At 39.8% G+C, this 24,061-nt stretch overlaps 1 protein-coding gene across 1 annotated transcript; it reads right to left on the bottom strand.

The window, feature by feature from the left end:
• Positions 1–16,480: 16,480 nt before the first annotated feature.
• Positions 16,481–18,351, bottom strand: LOC137936106 (protein ASPARTIC PROTEASE IN GUARD CELL 1-like). The gene has a single exon (XM_068780654.1). The coding sequence runs from the start codon at positions 18,233–18,235 to the stop codon at positions 16,778–16,780; it is 1,458 nt and encodes a 485-aa protein (XP_068636755.1). The 5' UTR covers positions 18,236–18,351; the 3' UTR covers positions 16,481–16,777.
• Between the last annotated feature and the right edge of the window lie 5,710 nt (positions 18,352–24,061).

Raw genomic sequence — 24,061 nt, 5'->3', positions numbered from 1 at the left:
CTTGAATCTAAAGCAATAGATACCTCAACACTCCCCCTTGGGTATTATAACTGATTGTTGTTGATGCTGCTAATCTGCATCTTTTGACGATGTCTTGCTGTTGCTAATCTGCATCTTTTGATGATGTTTTGCTACTGCTAATTTTTCTTCTACTGACACTTTAGTGCTGACAATGGTGAAACAATAGAATAAGAAGATAGTACATGGCTACTGTCGTGAGGTTTTGTTTTTTCATGAATCTTAGATACAGAAACTCGAGAGGCATAAATAGCAAGAGCTGGATTGATAGAAGTAGTGTTGCGATTTCAGAAAAAATACTGAGGAGTTTTCAGAAACTCCTATCTGTCCTGTCCTGGTCTGGTGTTTGCTGAATTAACTGATTGAAGAGCAGTAGTCTCTGAGAATACCTGAGTATTGTTCTTAAAAATACCTGGATTGCTAAGCTCTCAGGTAAGTCTTCTTTTCTGGGATCCTACGTTGAGTCCAGTAATCTCCAGCACGCAGCTGCTACTCAGAAGTCTCCCTTGTTTGAGTAGCTGGATAGTTTTTTTTCTGGAACCAGCACTGCTATATTCAGAAAGTTTTTTTACGGCTACCATCTCTAGAAGTGTGCTTCAGAGAAAGGAGAAGTTGATTCTACTCGGAGAATATTGCTGAAGAAGCTTGCACGCTGTTGTAATTCCGAATTATCATACTTCAGATTGGGATGTTACAGCAAGATACGTATTTGTATCCAGCAGGTCACGTTGCTGCTATTTAAGGATGATTTTCAAATTAAATTCCAGATCGTATCTCTACTCTGGTCTGAGTCATTGATTAGCAACAGATTTTTAGTTTTCTTTATATATCTCTATTGCTATTAGGAAGTCTCCATATTCTGGATTAAGGCTTGTTTCTCCAATTGGATTAAACCTGGAAGACACGTTGTTGTTATTCAAGCTTCAGCGTGTTGAGTTACACTTCAGGCTTCATTGGCTTCACAAGATTTTTATCACGTTACTGTTTATCCAGCTGGTGAATTACACTTCTACTGTTGCTTGCACTGCTCGGCTTGCCAATTATATCTTGACATGGGATCGTCAAGGATTACTATAAGTTAAGAAGACGTTGCATTTTCTTGTGTAAGTATATCTTGACGTAGCACTGCTGCTGAGTTACGTTTTCTGGCTCTCACGCAAATCCAGTTTGATGATTGGCTGGGATTCACACTTATAAGCTAACGTTGAATGATCTGTAGCAATGGGTCACTGACGTTGGATCAGCCTCTGAGCCCAGTTCCTTCTTGAGTCTTTGAAGATATATTTACAGCAAAGTAAGGAACTTGGTCGAGTTTTGGGCAGCACAAGTGTGTTCATGAAGAAGACAGACCCTATTTTTTGAATAATTGCAGCAACTCTCGGTTCAAATTATTGTTGTCCGCTTTTTACTCGGTCACAACTTGTTACTTGCAACTATGATATGTGCTACTAGCTCATTACCGAAGCTGCTATTATGTCTCATTGATTGAGACATTAGTGTTGAAGAAGGAAGTCCTCGATTAATTACCCTCGGTTGGGTATTGCTTGATATAAAAACTTTTTTAAGGGTTTGGTTTGTTCAAGAATTCAGCTCTATGATGGCTCCAAAAAATACCAAAGGAAAAGAGACCATCTCTACAGAAGAGTTTGAACTACTTCGAAAGGTAAAGAATTTGATGGCTACCACCAGAAACCATACCTCCCTAGATGAGGCTTCTCCTATTGTTGCTACTACTATAACATGTATGGTTTCAACTACTTCTCCATCCTGGATTATTGACTATGGGGCCTCTAAGCACTTGACAGGTAATGGTACCCTTTTGAGTTCTATATCTCCTTATTTGACTGACAAGTTGTTTTCTCTTTATAATCGGAGGGGGGTGGCTAGTAGGGTATTATTCATAATCATCAGAGAAGGATCTTGAGTTGCGGCCTAAGAGAGGTTAGAGAAAACACCTGTAAGTATGTGCAAATTCTCTTGCAAACTATTTCATCTTTATAGTAGATTACTACAGCTGCAAAAGATAGGACGTAGTCTCACCTTGAGGCAAACCTGTATAAATCTTATAGTATTCTTCGTGCTTGCTTTTTTTTCTTCTTCCGCGATTATTATTATTGTTCTCGTTAGTTTGGAATTAGGGCATCTAATTCCTAACACTTTTTGTTCCCAAGCTTCCCTTAAATCTTTTATCTGTCAATCAACTAGCAAAGAAATTTAATTGTTCCATTACTTTTTCTCCTACTTCATGTGTCCTTTAAGATCTGAAGAAAAAATAGGTTATTGGCGGAGGTTGTGAACGAGGGGGTCTGGTTTAATAAGTTTTGTCAAACGATGATTCAATTAAGGTTCACAAAGTACTCTGTGGACCATTCTGTATTTGTCAAGCATACTGAGAAAGGTATCGTACTACTTGTTGTGTATGTGGATGATATTATTTGGATGGGTAGTGATACCGATAGTGTCAATCGAGTAAAAAACAAGATATTCAATGAATTCAAAATGAAAGACTTGGGACTCCTTAAGTACTTTCTTGGTATTGAGGTTCTTCAGTCCAACTATGGTCTTATCTTATCACAGAGAAAATATGTTCTTGGCTTGCTTGAAGAAACAAGAATAATGGGATGTCACCTTGCTAACACTCCTAAGGAAACAAATACAAAATTTTGTGCTGGCTTGGGAGAGGAAGTTGATGTGGACAAGTACGAGAGGTTAGTTGGCAAACTTATCTATCTCACTGTGACTAGACCAGATAATTTCTTTTATAGTTAATGTGGTTAGTTAGTATATGCATAAACCTCAGATGTCTCATTGGCAAGCATTGGAGAGGATTCTTAGCTGCTTAAAAAAAGCACCAAGAAAAGGGCTCCTATATAAGTATCATGGTCATTTCAATATTGAAAGCTTTGCGGATTGGGATGGATCACCATGTGATAAAAAATCTACTTCAAGATATTATATTCTATTTGTAGGCAATCTTGTTACTTGGAGGAATAAAAAATAAAATGTAGTTGCAAGGTCTAATGCATAAGTAGAATAAAGAGTCATGGCATATGCGGTGAGTGAGCTTTTATGGATTAAATATCTTTTAGCAGAGTTAGGTTTCCACAAAGAAGGCCATATGAAACTCTATTGTGATAATCAAGTTGCCATCCACATTGCCTCCAACCCAGTTTTTCATGAGAGAAATAAGCATATCGAGGTGGATCGTGACTTTGTGAGAGAAAAGTTGTAAGCAGGAATCGTAAGTCTTAAACATGTCTCAACTCATAGATAACTTGCCGATATATTCACAAAGTCAGTCAACTCCAAAGTTCTCTCCATTGCATGTACCAAGTTAGAGATATATGATATTTTTTCACCACCAATTTGAGGGGGAGTATTGAAAGATATAGACAAGTTTAGGTGTTATTTTTGTAAATATCATATTTTTTTTTCTTCTTCACTCTTTCTAGGGTGTAGGGTATATACATTTAATTTATGTACTCTTGACATCTATAAACAAAGGTTAAGGGGGATGGTTTGGATAAGTCCACAACCCTAATTCTCCCCTTTTCTCTCCTCTATGTATTCACCAATCTCTCTTTGTCGTCCTCTCTCCCAGTCGTCCTATTTCTTCTTCTTTCTCACTTCCATTGTCTTAGGTTTAAGACTTTATAGTATGAAATCCTGAAATTAACAATTCCCTATATACTAACGAGTTTTTGTCACAATCACTAGTAAATAAAAGTACTTTCACCATCAACATTCCTTATGCACTAACATGACCTTGGGAAGATAGTCTTAATGAATAGAGATGAAAAATGTAGGAAGGTAGAGAGCTCAAGTGCAATGAAGAGACGAAAGGTAGAGGGCTGTCTGGCTGCCAAGAGACGATTAAGAAATAAAAAAGGCAAAGAAATTATAAATAAATGGAAATGGAGAAGAAAATGAAAGAGACAACCATTCTTTTCGGATTTTTTGAAGGAGAGTTTAATGGGTGAGACCAATGAAACTATTACCGGAACAAAAGGAAGTGAGGGGTGAAAGATTTTCGATTTTTGATTTTCTCTCAAACTTCATTTTTATAGAAGAGTTTGGAAGCCTCGGAACTCGTGTTAGACTCCTCTAGGGGTGGCATCGAGCCGAGCCGAGCCCGAACCTGCCTATGTTCGAGCCGAGCTTGATTTAAATATTTCGAGCTGAGCCTCGTCTCGAGCCTAAAATTGTTATCGAGCTTGAACCCAAAAATTTTAACCGAGTTCGAGCCGAGCTTCGAGCTGAGCTCGAGCCTCAACATACATTTAAAATTTTTCAAAAAATAGATATCAAATAAATTGTATATAAAATTATACATACATTTTACATAAAATTTGGCATGACCTCTACATAAAATTAGACATAACCTATATATATATAATACATGTATAAGATTGGGCATAACCTCTTCTTAAAATTGAGCATAATCTATGCATATAATACCTGTATAAAATTCGCCATGACCTCTACTTAAAATTGGGCATAATCAATATACATAATACCTGCATAAACACTCCATAAAATTGTCTATACATTCCATAAACACTCCATAAAATTGTTTATACATTCCATAAACACTCCATGAAACTGTTTATACACTCCATAAAATAGTCTAAACACTCCATACACTGCATAACATTATAAATAAACTCCATACAATAATCAAACACAACAAAATTAAATGAAATATCACTATCAATTTACAATCACCCAAATAAAAACTATAAATCCATTATAAATTTACAAACTATAGTTGTTTCTTTTAATGCTAGAAAATAATATATGTCCCTACATGAGCAAAATCTCCACCTATGACAAAAACAAAAAAATAAAATTAGTTATTGTCAGATAAAAAAATACTCTTCCACTACTAGTTACTTAATATCATTAAAAATATTAAAATTACCATGATGAGAGAAACATGAAAAATCATGTAGCTGGTAGCATTATCTCTACACTCTTCTTCTCAGGATGTAATCATAAAACAAAATTTTAATAAATAAAACTAAAAAATATCATAATAAATAATTAATCAAAGAAATTCACCTTTTGATTGTTCTTTACACCATAAATAACCCGAACTTGAACCCGAACCCAATCACTACCACAAATCAAAGCTTGAACAATATTTGGTGCCAAGGAAGAATGATATGAGTCTATTACTCTACCACCAGCACTAAATGTAGACTCTGAAGCTACTGTGGATATGGGAATTACAAGGATGTCTGCTGCCATCTTAGATAATACCCGAAATTTTATATGATTCACTTTCCACAATTCTAAAACATCAAAATCATATTGTGAAGTTTTCTCACAACTATATATACCTTCTTCAAGATAAATTTCCAATTCTGACCTTGGTGAATTAACTACATCCTTTTGTTTCATATAACTCATTAACTTTGACCAACCTGAACTTGATGAAGGCCTACGACTTGTAGAAACACCCATAGAGCTAGTACTTGAAACAATCTCTTCATTTCTAATATCCACATTATATAAGGATAAATATTCATCGTAGATCTCATATAAGGTGCGTCGAACGAAATTTATATTCCTTGTAGCTTCCTCCTTAGAATATATCACTGGAAAACACATTTCGATCAACTTTAATTTGACCCTTGGATCCAAAACTGAAGCAACAACCATCAATAAATTGCATTTACCCCATTACTTCTCAAATTTCTCTTTCATTCTACTAACCATTGTCCTACTGAAAACATTTTCATTATACATCACTAAGGTACAAATTAGAAGTAGGGTAGTCACTCCCAGAAATTATATTAGTAACTGTCAAAGTCCTAGGCAAGAGTACTTCCCAAGAGGTCACCCATCCTAGAATTATTCTCGCCCAGGCTCGCTTAACTACGAAGTTCTGAGTCAAATACCTAGCCAATACAACCCGAAAAGACTAGCCATTTAAGGTGCGGAAAGCAAGTACCTAACTCAGACCACAAACCCTAACAAGAGTGGACGGAACCACTTTGACACCCACCCCGCCCATTCTGGTGCCGCTTCTCACGGGATACGAACGCGGGTCGTGGCGTGCCTAGCTCTGATACCATGTCAAAACAAGATCAAGGGACTGACGGAACAGTCCAAACATCCACAAGAGAGAGCGTAGCTCTCTGGTTTCACGGCGAAATGAAACACACGAAGAAATCCAAAATTCTGTCCGTTGGGGATTTTCCCCCTTTCATTAAGTATATATCCTTTAGGTTTTCCTATTACAAAATGACCCATGGGCCCAAGACAATACCCCCTCATCCCATTAAACCTAATCAAATAACCCTATATACATATCCCAAATTATACAACAATTATGAATATAAATTATATTTAATATACATTTTAACATATCGTAACATCCCCCCTCAAATTGATGATGGTGAGTCAACCAGCAACAATTTGCCAACCAAAAAATTATGTCGGGATTGAGACAATGCTTTGGTGAAGACATCAGCCACTTGAAGATCCGAAGAAATGTATGGTAGAGATATTACCCGGCGCTCCAAAGTATCGCGGATGGAGTGACAGTCAACCTCAATATACTTGGTACGCTCATGAAAAACCGGATTGGCTGCAATCTGTATAGCACTTGTATTATCTGCATGAGTCGGTGTAGAGGAGGGCTAAGAAAACTGGAGCTCAGCAAGAAGACCACGGAGCCAAATAACTTCCGAACACGCAGTAGACATAGCACGATACTCGGCCTCGGTAGATGACTTGGACACTCGATCTTGTTTCTTACATTTCCAAGAAATTAGTGCATCGCCTAAAAACATACACCAGCCTGTAGTAGATCGACGGGTATCGGGGCACCCTGCCCAATCAGCATCACTGTAGGCAACCAGATGTAGCGTGGAGCCAGTAGGAAAGAATAAACCACGAGCAGGGGAGCCGCGCTGAACGGTCGCAAGATGAAGATGTCGAGGAGATGCCATAAACTGACTGACCTTATGAACAACATAGGAAATGTCCGGGCGAGTAGTAGTCAAGTAGATGAGACTCCCGACTAGTCGTCGATAGATAGTCGGATCATCAAGGAGAGTCCCTTCATCTTTCCGATATTTGACATTGACCTCCATAGGGGTAGCCACCGCAGATGTGTCCTCCAACCCAGCGAGTGTGATAAGATCTTGAATATACTTATGTTGGTTTAAGAAAATACCTTTAAGTGTGTGATGGACCTCCAACCCTAAGAAGTAAGTAAGGCGTCCAAGATCCTTCATATGAAAAGTGGTTTGCAACACCTTCTGAAGCGTGGGAATCAGTCCAGAGTCAGTGCCAGTAATGATGATGTCATCCACATAAACCAAGAGAATGACCATGCCTGCAACAGACTTATGATAAAAGAGGGAGGAATCATACTGACTCTGGGTAAACCGGTGGAGAATAAGAGTGCTACGAAATTTCTCAAACCAAGCCCGGGGGGCTTGTTTAAGCCCATACAAAGGACGTCGTAGCTTGCAGACGTGATCAGGAGAGGGTGTAGACATACCCGAGGGAAGCTTCATATAGACATCTTCCTGCAGATCACTGTGGAGAAAAGCATTTTTCACATCCATCTGATGCAATGGCCAAGATTGAGAGGCTGCAATGGCTAAGATAGTACGGACTGTGGTCATCTTGGCAACTGGGGCAAAAGTTTCCTCATAATCAATCCCATATTCCTGCCTGTTCCCCAAGGCCACAAGGCGGGCTTTGTACCGATCCAATGATCCATCAGAACGCATTTTGACAGAGAAGACCCACTTACTTCCAAGAGGCCGAATAGTGGGAGGGCAAGCCACAATGTCCCAGGTGTGATTCTCCTCTAGCACTTGTAGTTCAGTTTGGATGGCCTTTTGCCAACACGTATGTGCTATAGCCTGTTTATATCCAGTAGGAATGAAAATAGAAGACAAAGTAGCTACCAGAGATACAGGGGAGGGAAAACCATACCGGTCAGGAGGGTGAGAACTACGTGTGGATCGACGAAGATGGAGGGGAACAGAAGCAGAGGGAGGATCAGGAGCAAGCGCTAGGTCAGAAGGGGAAGAGGGCAGCGAAGCAGTGGATTGAGGCTCATCAAAGCTCGGCAAACTAGACAAAGAGGTAGACGGAAGTGTAACTTGAGGGGGAAGGAAATATTGGTTTTCAAAGAAGACCACATTCCGAGAAACACGGACTCGACGTGCCTGAGGATCATAGCAAACATAGCCCTTTTGAGAACCGGCATACCCAAGAAATGCACACATAACGGATTGAGCTGTAAGTTTATGTCGTTCATGATCAGATAAATACACAAAACAAACACAACCGAACGTCCGAAGAGCTGTGTAGGACAGAGAATAACCGAATAATTTAACAAAGGGAGAGACATGATGCAAGACAGGTGAGGGCAGGCGGTTACCTAAATGGACGGAGGTAGAGAGAGCTTCACACCAAAACCTAGGAGGAACGGATGATTCAATGAAAAGGGTGCGGACCATATCAAGAAGGTGACGATTTTTGCGCTCAGCAACACCATTTTGTTGGGGTGTCGAGGGACAAGAACGTTGAGAGATAATGCCTTTGTTTTGAAGAAATTCTTGAAATTCTGCTGACATGTACTCGCCCCCAAAGTCAAAGCGGAGTACTTTAAGGTGAGCGGAGAACTGGGTTTCAATGAGTGCAAGAAACCTCTTAAAAACAACAAAAACGTCAGACTTAGCTCGTAGGAAGTAGACCCAGGTAAATCGACTAAAGTCATCAATAAAGGTGACAAAGTACTTAAAGTGTGCATGCGAGATAACAGGAGCAATTCCCCAAACATCACTATGAATAAGGTCAAAGCAGTGGGAAGCATGCGAGACATGATGCGAAAACGATAGAGTTTTACTTTTGCCAAGTTTACATGATGAACAGTCAAATGACGTGTCACGAGACATACAATCTTGATTGCCTAATAAACCTGATTTAAATAATGTACGAAGTACAGCCGAGTTTGGGTGGCCTAGACGTCTATGCCACAACTTAGGGCCAGATCCAACAACATTACAAGCAAAAGAAAGTACATGAGAACGTGGAATAACAGTGGATAGAAAGACTTTAAGTGGAAATAGCCTGCCCACTTTAGGCCCCTTCGCGATCACCTTCCCCGACGCTTGATCCTGCACAACACAGCCAAAGCGAGAAAACTGAACATTACAGTTTTTATCAACCAATTGACCAACAGACAAAAGGTTTGTCGATAGGTCAGGAGACACAAAGACATCAGCTAAAGATGGAGAGAGATCACCAACAACACTGATAGGCAGAGTGCTGCCATAAGCAGTGTTGATGTGCAGATTGCCATCATACTTTCGGACATTCGAAAGAGATACCACATTGTTGGTCATGTGGTTAGAGGCACCAGAATCAAAATACCATGGGTGAGTAGAAAAGGTTCTGTTTACCTGAGATACCAAAAGTAGAAAAGGCAGAAATGATCATCTGTTGTACCATTTCAGGAGTGAGAGTGGTGGAACTGGCAGGTGCTGGTGGAACCGGAATGATAGGGACCGAAACGGCAGGTGGCAATGTGGTAGAACTAGATGTACCAGTGGATGCATGATAAGCTGTAGGCTTCCTCCGTGGAGGTCGTGTAGGGCAAACGGTGATGTGATGACCCGGCTTCTTACAGTAGCTACAGAATAGAACCGACTTCTTGGGGCAGTCCCGAACAAAGTGACCATAAGCCTTGCAGTGGAAGCACTGAACAGAACTGGTGTCCCGACCTTGACGCCTTCCTTGTGCTACATAAGCTACAGGACCCGAGAGATCATCCTGAACGCGAGGTGCCATGTTAGCCTGAGTAGTAAGGCGCTCCTCCTCCCGAAGAAGTTCACTCAAACAGGCATCTAGGGACGGCACCAGATGACGATTCATTAGATGTGATCGAACAATCTCAAACTCGGGACGAAGCTTCATCAAGAATTGATCCCGTTTACTGGTGTCATGGACAACTTGCACAACAGAGAGAGCAGCAGCAGGGACATCCTCGTAAACAATGTCAGTGTAGTCAGCCCATAGATTTTGGAAGCCCGAGAAATATTCTTCAATCGAACGACTGCCTTGGGTGAACTTTGCAAGTTCATATTCAACTTGAAATCGACGGGTCGTGCTGGTTTGACGATAAACTTTGTGGAGGTAATTCCACATATCGGCGACAGTTTTGTAGGGCCTCAGATTTGGGACTAGGTGAGGCTCAAGAGATCTAAGTATCTAAGTCATGACTCTAGTATCCATGATGATCCATTTTGACAATGCGTCAGCATCGCCAGGTGCCGGATCACTCCCATCAATATGACCCCATAAACCTCTTCCCTGAACAAATAACCGGAACTGAAATTCCCAAGTACCGTAGTTCTTGCCCGTGAACCGAATAGGAACGAAATCGCACTTATCTGCTGACATGATAAAATTGAATCAAGCAAAATTCCTGATGCACCCCCGTAAGATAAGAAATTCCAAATATACCCTCACTTTTTGGAAATTGCAAATAGACCCCTACACTTACAGAAATCCAAGAGTTGCCCCCAGGTTGACAGAAATTCGAATTAGACCCCCAAACGTTCAGAAATTCTAAAAGAACCCTCGTACTTTCAGAAATGCCAGAATGGCCCCCAAGCTTTCAAAAATTGCAAAGCGACCCCCAAACTTTCAAAATTTTCAAAGCGGCCCCCAAATGTGCATATATTTCAAAGCGGCCCCAATCTTTCAGAAATTGCAAAGCGGCCCCCAAAGATTTTTAAATTGCAAAATGACCATATGCCAATTAATTACCCGAAACGAACACGCGGGAGAAAAATTTTTTTACCTTCATTCCCCCTTCCGGCGAGTTTCCGCCGAGAACCCCCGTCCCGTTCTAGCTTCTCCGGCAACGAAACCAACGATGGAGCTTTTCTGACGACGGAACCACAACGTTTCCGAGCTCGGAAAATACTTTCCGACAACCCCTTTTGTTTCCCCTTCCGGCGAGAGCCCTCTACGGGTCGTTTCCCCTTCCGACGAGAACCCCCTTCCTGGCAACGGAACTCCCGTAACTCGTCCAGCAACGGAACCACCCCACAAGTATTTCCAACAGCGCCCGAAATCAATGCCGAAAGTGAAGAGAAAAAAAAAATTGGTCGAACGCAGGTCGTCGGACGAGAAATACGTCGGGGTTACTCTTCAGAGCTCTGATACCATGTCAAAGTCCTAAGCAAGAGTACTTCCCAAGAGGTCACCCATCCTATAATTACTCTCGCCCAGGCTCGCTTAACTACGAAGTTCTTAGTCAAATACCTAGCCAATACAACCCGAAAAGACTAACCATTTAAGGTGCGGAAAGCAAGTACCTAACTCAGACCACAAACTCTAACAAGAGTGGACGGAACCATTCTGACAGTAACTGCATTAAAAACTTCTAGAATCTCACACACCATGTCAACCTTTTCCCATTCATCAAAACTTGACAAACAATCATAAATTGGTTTTCTAACTTTAAATCTAGAGAATGCATCTTTGAATTTTAATGCAGAAGACAACATGAACTAAGTGGAGTTCCAACGAGTTGGACAATCAATAACCAACCTCTTTTCACCAAGTTCTAATTGTTGTACAATTTTAGAAAAAGTGCGAAGTCTAGCCTCAGACAGATTTATGAACTTGATACTTTCACGCACATTATCAATGATATCCTTAATCTGAACAAGACCATCTTGGACTAATAAGTTCAAAATATGAGCACAACAATGCACATGAAACAACTTTCCACCACACACCAATTTTTTTTTCCTTAAAAAATCTTGTTTCAAAACTCTGATACAAACATCATTATATGCAGCATTATCAACTGAAATACTAAAAACTTTATTTTTGATCTCCCACTCTTTCAAACACTTGTAAATAGCATCTATTATATCAATGCCACGACGAGGAGGAGGAACTTGCACAAAACTCAAGACTCATTTTTGTAGCTTCCAATTACTATCAATAAAATGCCCAGTAATAACCATGTATTCAATCTTTTGATTTTGGGACTTCCAAATATCCGTGGTAAGACTAATCTTGTTAATCTCTTTTTAACAAAAAAATTAATTTCTTTTTTTTTTGCCTCATACACCTCCATACACTTCTTCTTAATGGTCTTACAGGATATTTTCTCATAATTCATATTTGCATTCTTCATTACAAAATTAAATCCCTCCTCTTTTACTATCATGAATGGATGCTCATGCATAAGAATCCAATGAGCAATGAGTACTCTCATTTTAGCTTGATCATATTTTCCTCTAAAATCCATAAAAGGAAGTCCAGATGGACTCTTATCAATATTAGACCCCGCTCCCACTGGTTGAAAGTTTAAGATTTTTTGTTTTCTTATTGTCGCTTTTCTACTAGTGCAACGTTTCAAATGTTGACTCATATATGTGGTCACTCTACTACTAATAACACTCAAATTGATTTTACAATGAATACATTGAGCATTTTTTGTACTATTAAGTGATACTTCTTTGAATTCCAACCACACATAAGATTTTTTTTGTCTTTTTGAAGTATGGGTAAAGTCACCTTTATTCTCATTTATGGTAATTTCATCTAGGCCCACTTCTATGACAGAGGGTAGTGACTCTAGTGGAGTTGAGTCACTATTTATGGTCACACTAGAACTAGTATTAATTATTGATGTCAATTGAGGAGGTGTTGACATTCTTACTTCTACAAAAAAATAAAATTACAAATTAAAAACATAAAGAAAAGAAAGTTATCCAAACAACAAATATCCTACACATAATTTAAGATACTTGTTTATTCTTAGAGGAAGGTATGTGACGTTGTGACAATCAGGAATGACCCTTGTCTTTCAATGCAGCGGGGTCTCTTTGAGCCTGTAGTCCTGCACCCAATAGTTTTCGGTCCAATATATTGATCCTTTTTTTATATATAAATTTAAAAACTTCTAAGAGAAGGAAATAAGCACACGAACATTCTCTTCTAATATTCTGATGAAATTCAACTTCAATACCAAGAAATCAATGATAAAAATGAAAAAAAAATCAACACTTACAGAAATAGAAAGTGTGTTCGCCGTTTAGGGATATCTCCAAAAGCTTTTCCAAGAATGAAGGAGCACTGCTGAACGAAATGAGAGTTAGAAATTTTGTAGGGTTAGGTCGCGCGATGAAAAAAAAAAGAACATTAAATAAAAATCTTACCTCCCGTCGGACCGTTGCTTTCGTCTTGTCAACGAGGAAGAACTTCAGATGAAGAAATCGAAGAGGAAGAATAAAAATCGATTGCAAAAAAAAGAGATGCTTTACATCCGTCTATATCTAACGTATCAATTCCACAAAATATTGGGTCTAAAAATAAAAATTTTGTATTGTATTCCGAAATGTTCTGATATAATATGTATGATGAATACATGCTTACTAGACTTGTTACTAGTCTAACATAACAGAATTGGGTTGAGTTCCATATGCATAAAAAAAGTTTTGTTTTCGTGACCAACAATTTAATTATTATGGTTGTTTTATGGACCACAATATTATATTTAGGAATAGTAAGAGTTCCATAGGAATAAGAAAAAGACACATGAAGAAAGAACATGCTCTGATCACACCAGATAGGTTTTTTTTTTTCAGTTTTGCAGTTAGGACATGATTTTTGTCTACACACTTGCTTCAAAGAGCATGTTATCGTAATTTTAATTCTCTCAAGTAATTGAAAAAAAAAAACAGAACCAAGTCACAATAGAAGCTGCAGAAAAAAGATAAAGACTAATCATTGCATTTTGGATAAAAAAATCCACTACCAGATAAAATATAATTAATATGGACACAATCTATATGAACAGAGATCAATATAAGTAGTGAACTAGCAAAAGTAGATGTGCACTGTACATTGAAAATGTTGATAATCCACATATTGTGACTAAAAGAAGGGCTTTGAGACTTTGTCCACAGGAAAATCGTATAGGATACCAAATGTAGGACAACATATGAATGACAACAGTACAAAATGCAATGCCAAGCAAAGGATGATTGATACTTTTCAGCTTAAACAGATTTTTAAGAGAGAACAAAAGTTTTATGCATGTAAAACCAATATCGCTAATAGCAATATAGGTGGAAATTGGAAGGTCAAAGTTTAGGCCTGTGAGTAATAAGATAATAATAAACTATATGGTCTGCTAAATTCTCTTGATGCTTAAAAAAAACCACATGATAGAAAACGGATACAAGATAAACTTATTGATTGAGGAAAAAAGGTAAAAAAATGATTAAAATGATGTATTTAACTTTATCTGGAACATATACAACGAACCCCAGAGTCCTGTCAACCAAAAGCTAACTATACTTACAGAAGATAAAAATGAAAAAAAAATCAACACTGAAATCACAGAGGAAGAAAACGTACAGAAGATAAAAATGAAAAAAAAAAAATCAATACTGAAATCACAAAGGAAGAAAACATATAGAAGATAAAAATGAAAAAAAAATCAACACCGAAATCGCAAAGGAAGAAAACGTACAGAAGATAAAAATGAAAAAAAAATCAACACCGAAATCGCAGAGGAAGAAAACGTACAGAAGATAAAAATGAAAAACAAAAATCAACACCGAAATCGCAGAGGAAGAAAACGTACAGAAGATAAAAATAAAAAAAATAAATCAACATCGAAATTGCAGAGGAAGAAAACGTACAGAAGATAAAAATGAAAAAAAAATCAACACTTACAGAAATAGAGAGTGTTCGTCGTTCGGGGATATCTCCAAAACCTTTCAAAGAATGAAGGATTACTGCTGAAACGAAGCGAGAGTTAGAGATTTTGTAGGGTTAGGTCGGCGACGCAAAAAAAAACATTAAATAAAAATCTTACCTCCCGTCGGACCGTGGCTTTCGTTCGTCAGTGAGGAAGAACTTTGGATGAAGAAATCGAAGAGGAAGAAAATAGAAAAAGAAAAAATCGCAGAGGAAGACGAAAAAATTGAAGTCTTTGACAGAGATTGAGGAATCGGAGAGGGAGAGGGAGAACGAGGGATTTGAAAACCAAAATCCCCCGTTTTCCATGAATACCCGCCGACGGATAGTGATTTCCACAAGAAAATCATGCTGAAAGGGCATAGAAATGGCAGAGAAGTATGGTTTCCCAGGTGGCAGGACAAAAGGGAAGAGACGGGACTCTCTTTCCTAAAAATTTTCCTAACTCTCCCTGATTCCTGAATCGCCGCTCATTAAATTAACGAGTTGGTTCGCAAGCCGACGAGTTAAACCTAGCTCTGCTCGTTAATCTAAATGAACCTATTTCTGAACTCGAGCTCGAGCTCGATGTATAACGAACCGAACCACACTCAAGTTCGAAGCCACCCCTAGAATACACTTACTCCAAATTAATACAAGTCGTTAATTATCAAATAGTCTCGGAAAGAAAAACAAAAAACAAAAACAAGGAATCACTTTGGACATAAATGCTAGAACAATTATGGGAGTAATTAAGGTACATTTTGCCATCATTGCAGTTTACGTAGTCGTTTCATTATCAACTACGAGGATCGGAAACAAATATCACTATCCTTTACACTTTTCAACCAGTTGAAAAATATGTGAGTCACCGCCCAAGATTTTGACATTTGCTTTACTGTAAAACGAAATTAAATGCCCCTTATATACTCTTTCATTTCAATCCTTCGTGTACAATCCAAATCTCTTCTTCTTATCTTTAGGACTTGGCGGCAAACAGTTCCGGCAACTAATGTGTCGTGTTTTTACCATCAACCCAGTCCGGCGAGAAGGGAGTCGCTTTTGAAGTATCGGTTAAGAACATCGATTTACCGAAATCAAAATCAATTGCGTTGGAGTGCGGAGTGGAAGCAGGAGAATTCCTAGATTGAGGAGAGGCAGATTTGTGGGGGAGATGAGAGAAGTTGTCGTTGAGATGACGACATGATCTGGCCTCACCGCTACATGTTCCCGATTTGGCGAGTTCTTCGTTCGGTCAACATCAGAGGCTGCTCTCATCTGTATTTTTGTTTCTGTGATGTCACCGCCAAACCACCTCCTCTGCCGGCAGCTTAAGCTTTTTTATTGACAAGTAAGAAGATGATCACATGGAGGTTTTTGCGTCGGCCTGTCGGAATCGGACTGGAATGTAAACTCCTCATCTCTCTCTCGCTGAGAGGACACCGACAGCAACACAAATCCGTCGGTACTGACCAAGACAACCTGGTTTTTCCCGTTAAGAAACTAGGGAGAAGAAGTCGCCGTTACAGAAATGAACGGTGGAGTCTTGCTTACACAGTAGTTTCTTTGTTTATGAGAGACGCGCTTCCCCAAGAGGGGTCCCCAGCCATGTTCCAGTTGGCCTATATCGACAGTCTCTACTCGATGCCGAAAAAGCCTGTTTCTGATGATGTAACGCACAACGTCCTATCCATTTGTCAATTTCTATTAAAGAATCTAATCTTAACAGATATAACACATTTAACATAATCGCTTACAATTAATGGAAGAAAAAAAAAATACTGAGAGACACACTTACGCTTGCAGAGAATTATAAAATGACGAAGCAGAAGAGATCGATCGATACGATCTTCGTAAACTATACATTAAACAGACGCTAATTACCCACACTAAACAAAAGCTTATTAACCCAGTAGTCTCCCACCACCACCACCACCGAACAGTAGTCTGCTTTAAGAGCACGAGTAGGGTTTTTGCTTCTTCATTAGGACTCTCAAACAGTTCCTTCTGGAGCCTAGCATTTAAGCGGTTCGAACGCTACCACCGAGTTCGCCAGGTCAAATGCCACACGTGTCCCCTGCTGCTGCACGTTCCCGATTATCGACAACGGCGACGACGTCGGCGCGAATGCGAAGCAGAACGTCCCCGACGAATCTACCGGAATCAGGTAGTTCTTCGCCGGTAACTGCAGCTTCTTGTCCTCCGGGAAGTGTAGGCTCACTGTCGGTACCTCCACGCTTGACATGGACGACAGATCGTAACACGTGTCGAACAGCGCAACGCCAGATGTCGACGGCAGGTTCTGCGTGCCGGACACGAAGGCATCGCGGAGAGCATTGTAGACATCCGACTGGAGGCGCGTCACAGCCGTCCCGCAGTCCACGATAATACCTCCGTCACCACTCTCGTCCATTGAAAAGGAAGAGGGCGGGATGGAAAGGAGCCGTCCGCCCACGGAAATTCCAGTCATTCCCAGGTAGTAGAAAGTCTCAAGTTTTCTGTTGCGCAGTAAGGGCGCTGTGACCGACCCGGCTGGCGCGCTTGAACCCAACTGAAGCGTCGACGTCGACGTCGAATCGCGGTCCACCAAACAGTAGGAAAACCCCGACGCCTTAATCTGGGAGGGAAATGAAAGAGAGCCACCGCCCAACCCTAATAAACCTGCCGCACCAACGAAGAGCCCCTCGTTATCGTGGCCACAGCCTATCGCAATGTTGTTAACGCCCGCGCCGGAATCACCGAAAGTAACTGTCTCGGTCACGAAATCGCCGACGGTGTACGAGCCGTCGCCGTAGGAAACCTGGTAGAGACAGGAACCGTTGCGACAGGCGGTGACATCAAGAGATTTACAGTGGGTGGACTGGCAGGAGAGCGGAGAGTATGTGGACGACGTAGCAGGGTCGAAGACGGGGTCCGTCTGAGAGTAACAATCGGTACAGGGTTGGCATTGAACCCAAGTAACGTCACTTCCGGTGTCAAGAACCATATACATGGATTTGGGCGGCTTGCCTATACCGACCCTAGAAAAATACTCGCCGCTCCCTTGGCTCGTCCCGGAAACGATGGAGCCCTCCAGATCTTCCGTCTGCAATGGCGTCAGATCCGACTTCTTGATGCCCTTCACGGCGATATTGAGTTTAGAACTGAGGGATTCCACCCTGGCCGAGTCGCGAGCGAATCGGGCCAGGGTTAAAGCTCTGTAATCTTCATGAGTGGCAGATCCATTCAATAGCTCTCTAGAATGCAGAGGTAGAGTGATGGCGTCGATGGACGATGATTCCGGAATCGCGCTGTCTAACGACTGGCGGTCCACAGAGAGGATGGCTAGGGTTTTCATGAGCGACGCCGACACATCGAGAGTCGTTGTTTCGAGCGTCCAAGGCGTGGTTCTAGAGAAAACGGGGTTCATAAATGAGAAGATGACTAAGAGAGCAGATAAAAAAGGGACGGAAGCGGATATCGCTTCCGCCATTGATGCTGGAGGCGAGGGGAGTGTGCAGAGAGGAGGGAAGAAAAGGAAGGTGGGAAAGTGTGCAGGAGAGGGGGGGGGAGGAGTGGGAAAGGAGGGAGGGTTACTTTTTTTTTTAATGCAGTACAGTGTGGAGAGAGAAAAGGAGGGGGAGAGACGGAGAGAGTATTAATAGAGATCACGTCGGTCGCGTTCGATGGTCATTTAGATTAAGCAAGAAAAGAGGGCTAATATGAAGATGCGATGGATGATGGGGTTAGAGCCTTAGATTATTCAAAGTTGACCAATTACGGTTAGATACTTGAAAAGATTCTTCATTTCAAGGCAATTACACCCCATGAAGACTGACTGAAGAAGATTCCTCTTCCCGAGGGAAAACAGAAAGAACAGCGGAAAAGATCATTTGTCTAATTGTCCTTCTAAACGGGGAGGTTGTCGTCCTTTCTTTTGTGGCGTTACCGTTTGGTGCCCAATGAGACGTCCAATCAAAGCTGCTGTGTTCTACCTAAACTTGGTTCATGGCTGCGCTGGGCCTCGATGGTGGGTGAGTTCCTTACCATCACGGCATTACTCCTCTCTGCAATGTAAATACACGCCCTGAGGGAAAGTGAATTACATATGTAATTCATTTTCACATGTTTAAAGTGAAATCCAAGGGTTGACTCTTTTGATTTCACTTTCCACTCCTCTCTACTTCCCTCTTGACAAATGCTTGGTTCCGAGCTTTCAATACCTTCATCTTGGCCCTATCCCCCTTCATTTCAAGTCACTCACGTTCTCAACCTCCCGCCTCAGCTCGTCTATTGTGCCTACCTCAACGTCATGGACCTCCACAATAATCAACTCAGTGGTCCCATTCTGCAGCAATTGGGTATGCTGGTCTGCCTTTCCTCTTTTGATGTTTCCAACAATGGTCTCTCAGAGCCTATATTGGGTTTCCTCTACGGCCAATAAAAACAAAGGGCTTGTCGTTCTTGGCAATCACGGAGATCGGATTGTTGAGTGGCCTTCTAAGACTGGAAGCAAGGGATGGCTGTGGAGGAAGGCAAAATTACGCGCCAGATTATTGAGGACTTATTTTTATTGCAGAGGCAAAATGTGTTGCAGTCACAACATGCTGCTCGCCGACAGTCTACAGAGTGCAAGCATATCTAACGCAAAAGGCTCTAATTATCTTCTTTCTGTAGCATAACCTACAGGGTTGAACTGCCCAAATAACTTCTTCAGTGATCACCAAAACTGCTCTGCATTGGATTTCTGAGGTAAATTTTTTTTTCTCTGGACTAAAAATATATTGTTAAAAAAACAAACACAACAAAATTTTCATTTTCCTGAATTCAATTAGTAGCTTTTACCTGAATTTGAATGAACTGCACCTAATTTTGTGCAGAGGAGCAGGGATTAAGCAAACTCTGAACCAATTGTTTTTTCACGATTCAAAAGCAGTTGGAGCTGATGGGTGCCATCAATTCATGACGTGACTTCTCAAGATCGGAAAGGACAACAAATGCAGCTATTTCGTTTCTGGTTAGCTTGATAAATGGGACTAGTACTAGAGAACTAAGCTCATTACTTGCTTTTGGTAGAGGAAAGTTGATAGAAATAAATGTACGCTTGGAGTTTAGATAAGCTCACCCAACACATCCCACAAACCTAATTTACAAATAAGAAAGAAATGTCTGGCTTTTCCCCAGGATTAGGCAATAAAAATACACTAAAATCAGTACCAGGCCAACAACCATATCAAAGCCAGAGAAGGACTATCAGATAAAAACACTATAAAATGAATGAACGATGTGATGTTTAACCAATCAGTAAATCAAACACGGGAAACAGGATAATGAACAAAATTTCAAGCTCAAAAGTGTTCAAACTACAGAATATTGTACATCGCCCAACGTAATGAAAAAGGAGGAGAGAACAGAAGTAGAGAGAGAGAGAGAGGTTAGGAGATGAAAAAGAGGTTCGGAGACGAGAAAATTCTAAGAGGTTTACAATGATTACAATGTTCTTATGACTATAAACTTTGTAAAAGAAAATACATAAGTAGACATACATCATCTTCATTAATTATAATTTTGTGTCATCCTTATGAGAATACATTTTAGTTACCTCCTTGACGTGGGAGAGGTATTTACTTAGATGTCACTTCAATATGACATCCAACTCTCCCCCTCATGTTGGGGGAGAGAAAACATCGTAGATACCTAGTTTGCCACATATAATGGTTAAAATCTTGAATGTAACTAGTTTCGTAAGAATGTCTGCTATTTACCCTTGTGATGAAACGTGTCTAAGAAAATAAGATATGAGCCTAAATCTTTTTTCGTATAAAGTGGCAGTCTACCTCAATGTGTTTTTTCCTCTCGTGGAAAACATAATTTGAAGAGATAAGAATAGCCGCCTGGTTGTTGTAATATAATTTCATAGAAGCTCCTTCATAGAATCCCAACTCAGTAAAAAGATATTTGATCCTTAGAAGCTCACTGTATGAGCCATTGCTCCGTACTCTGCTTCTATACTAGACCTTGCAACAACATTCTATTTTTTGCTTCTCCGTATAACCAGGTTACCTCCCACTAAGATACAATACCCTGAAGTGAACTTCCAATCATCACGTGATCCAGCCCAATCTATATCCAAAAAACCTTTTATGTTGAAGTGGCCATGATTCTTATAGAGAATCCATTTTCTCATATGTCCTTTTAAATATCTCAGTATCATGTTCAAGGTTTGCCGATGGGTAAATTGTGGTTTGTGCATATACTGACTCACCTGACTCACCACACTTATTGCATATGTATATATGGCCTGGTCACTGTGAGGTAAATAAACTTTCCTACAGGCCTCTAATAATTACCTATATCAACATCTTCTCCAAAGTTTGTACATAGTTTGGTATTAGCATCCATAGGAGTATCTGCTGGTCGACACCCCGTAATCCATGTGTCCTCTAGTAGATCCAAAACATACTTCCTTTGAGATAGTACAATCCTATGCTTTGACTGGAATTCCTTAATACCTAGAAAATATTTTAGAAGTCCAAGATAATTCATTTTAAATTCTTTGCATATCTTCTCTTTGACTTTTTTTATCTTATCTGCATCACTGCCAATTATGATGATGTCATCCACATAAACTGCTAGTAATACTTTTCCCTTTAAAGTATTCTTGACGAAGACATAATGATCTACTGAGCACTGACTAAATCCAAACCGCAACATTGTTTGACTAAATTTATCAAGCCAAACTCGATGAAACTATTTAAGCCCATCTAAAGACTTCCTCAATTTGCATACGGACTCCCCCTCAACCACAAAACCTGGTGGTTGATGCATATATGTTTCTTTTTTAATGTCCCCATTCAAAAAAATAAAATAAAATTACATCCAATAGAGATACCAACCAAGAGAAATTAGCGGCTAGAGATATTAAGATGTGTACCAAGTTTAATCTAACCACAGGGGAGAATGTTTCCTCATAATCCATTCCATAATATTGACTGTACCTCATTGCAATGAGTCAGGCTTTGAGGCGAGCAACAGAACTATCTGGATTGTGCTTGATAGTCAAAACCTATTTACAACCCACGGGTTTCTTGCAGGGAGGAAGAGGAACTAGAGCCCAAGTCTAATTCTCATATAATGCATGTATTTCTTCTTCCATGGCCGCCTTCCATCTTGGATGTCTCAGAGCCCCCTAATATAACTGTGGAACCGAGATGGAAGAAATTGAAAGCATGAAGAAGACAACCGACGGTGAGAAACAAAATTAGATATAGGATGAGAAGTGGAGGGGCCAGTGCAAGTCTGAGGCTCCTTCCATAGAGCTATGGACCGAGTATCAAATTATAAGCCAAACACAACAGGAGAAGACGGGCTTACCTTGAAGGGATCCGTAAACTCCACAAGTGTGGGCTCGACCGAGGCTTCAAGGGGTTGAAGTAGATCCGCATCAAGTAGCATAACGAGCTTCAGAGCTGCCTGAACTAATGAAAGACCCAAAGGAGCATCTTTTGAGGAATAAAAAGATGTGTCCTAAAATATGTAACATCTCTAGAAACAATTAACTTCCGAAGAGAAATATTATAATAAACAAAAACTTTTTGGGTACAAGTGTAACCCAAAAAAATAAACTTAAAAGACTTAGGGTCAAACTTACTGTTGTGAGGGGATGCGACATGAACAAAGCATATGCAACCAAAAACCTTCGAATGAAGGGAAGAGTCGTCATCTAGAAATAACAATGAGTATAATGATTTATGGCTAAGTACTGAAGATGGTAGCCTATTAATAAGGACACAGGCTATAAGGATAACATGAAGCCAATAAAAATAGGGCACCTTCATAGAGTAGAGTAGGCCACGGGTATGGGTGGCATCGAGTCGAGCCGAGCTCGAACCTACATATGTTCGAGCTGGGCTTGATTTAGATACAACGAACTCAAGCCAAGTGTTAAGTTGTGGAGCCTAATCAACACCTTACACAGAGTCGGTATGCGGATCATCAGGGTGGTTTGGGAATTTTACTCTTGTATATTGACTGTTGTAAAGCGCCTAATATAAAAATTTATTGAATGTTGTTTCATTAAGAATATTTTGGAAATTTCACTCTTGTAAAGTCCTAATTTTCTCTTTATAATTGGTGGTGCGGGGGGGGGGTGTTGACAATATTAGGGTTTTATCATCATCATTTGAAGGAGCATCTTGAGTTGTGGCCCCCGAGAGAGGTTAGAGAAAAACACCCGTAAGTGTGTGCGATTTCTCTTGTAAACTATTTCATCTTTATAGTGGATTACTGTAGTGATAGAAGATAGGACGTAGTCTCACTTTGAGACGAACTTGTATAAATCTTGTTGTATTTTCGTGCTTGTTATTCCTTTATTTCGCAATTATTATTATTGATCTCCTTAGTTTGGAATTAAGGTGTCTAACTCCTAACACCGAGCCCTATCTCGAGCCTAAAATTGAACTCGAGCTCGAGCTTGAGCTTGTTTCGAGCTCCAACCTATATTTAAAACTTTGCATAAAATACATATCAAATAAACTATACATAAAATTATGCATAAATTTTACTTAAAATTAGACATACCTCTACAAAAAATTGGGGCATAACTTCTACATAAAATTGGGCATAACCTTTACATAAAATTGGACATGACCTCTACATAAAATTGGGCATGACCTCTATACATAAACTCTACACAAAATTGTCTATAACTCAGCATAAAATTATTCATAAACACTGCATAATATTATGCATAAAATTTATTCAATAATGAAACACAAAAAATTAAATGAAATATCAAAATCAAATTTAAAATCACCCAAACAAAACTATAAATCCATACTTTCTCTTATTAATCATATCTCAAAAAAGAAAAGAACAAAGTAATATTTTAATACATATATATTGTCACTATGTTCTTGTCACTACCATAAATACTAGAGTACTAAAAAAGGAAAAAGAAAAGAAAGCATTAAATTTGAACCCATGAGATGAAAAAAGAAAGCAAAAAAATCATTAAATAAAATATAAAATAAAAACTCACCTTGTAACCAATGTAATATAACATCTTTTCTCCTCTGCTTAGAAACAACAGTTCGTTGAATTTGATAAATCTCACAAGCAGAGAGGTGTTGGAAGGAGATGAAGACGAATATAATGGGCGGGAAGAGGACATGTTGTTCAAGAAGCCATTCAGCTGAGGGTCCCAAATTTGGAGATCGCTCATGCAATCAAAAGCTGGAATTCAACCACCCAAGAAAATCTGTTGAAAATTCTCAGAGGTCGACCATATCGTCTGGGCCCCTTACAGGCAAGGGCGAAA

Source organism: Aristolochia californica, unplaced genomic scaffold (assembly GCF_029961685.1).
Source record: "Aristolochia californica isolate CCGP_79_NKW_82.1479 unplaced genomic scaffold, dmAriCali1.0.hap1 SCAF_7, whole genome shotgun sequence".
In the NCBI taxonomy this organism is placed as follows: Eukaryota; Viridiplantae; Streptophyta; class Magnoliopsida; order Piperales; family Aristolochiaceae; genus Aristolochia; species Aristolochia californica.
The sequence above is the reverse complement of the archived record's forward strand: the minus strand, read 5'-3'. Positions and strand labels throughout refer to the sequence as shown.

Excerpts from the sequence above, each read along its gene's own strand:
- LOC137936106 (XM_068780654.1), bottom strand. The coding sequence starts at position 18,235 with ATGGCGGAAGCGATATCCGCTTCCGTCCCTTTTTTATCTGCTCTCTTA.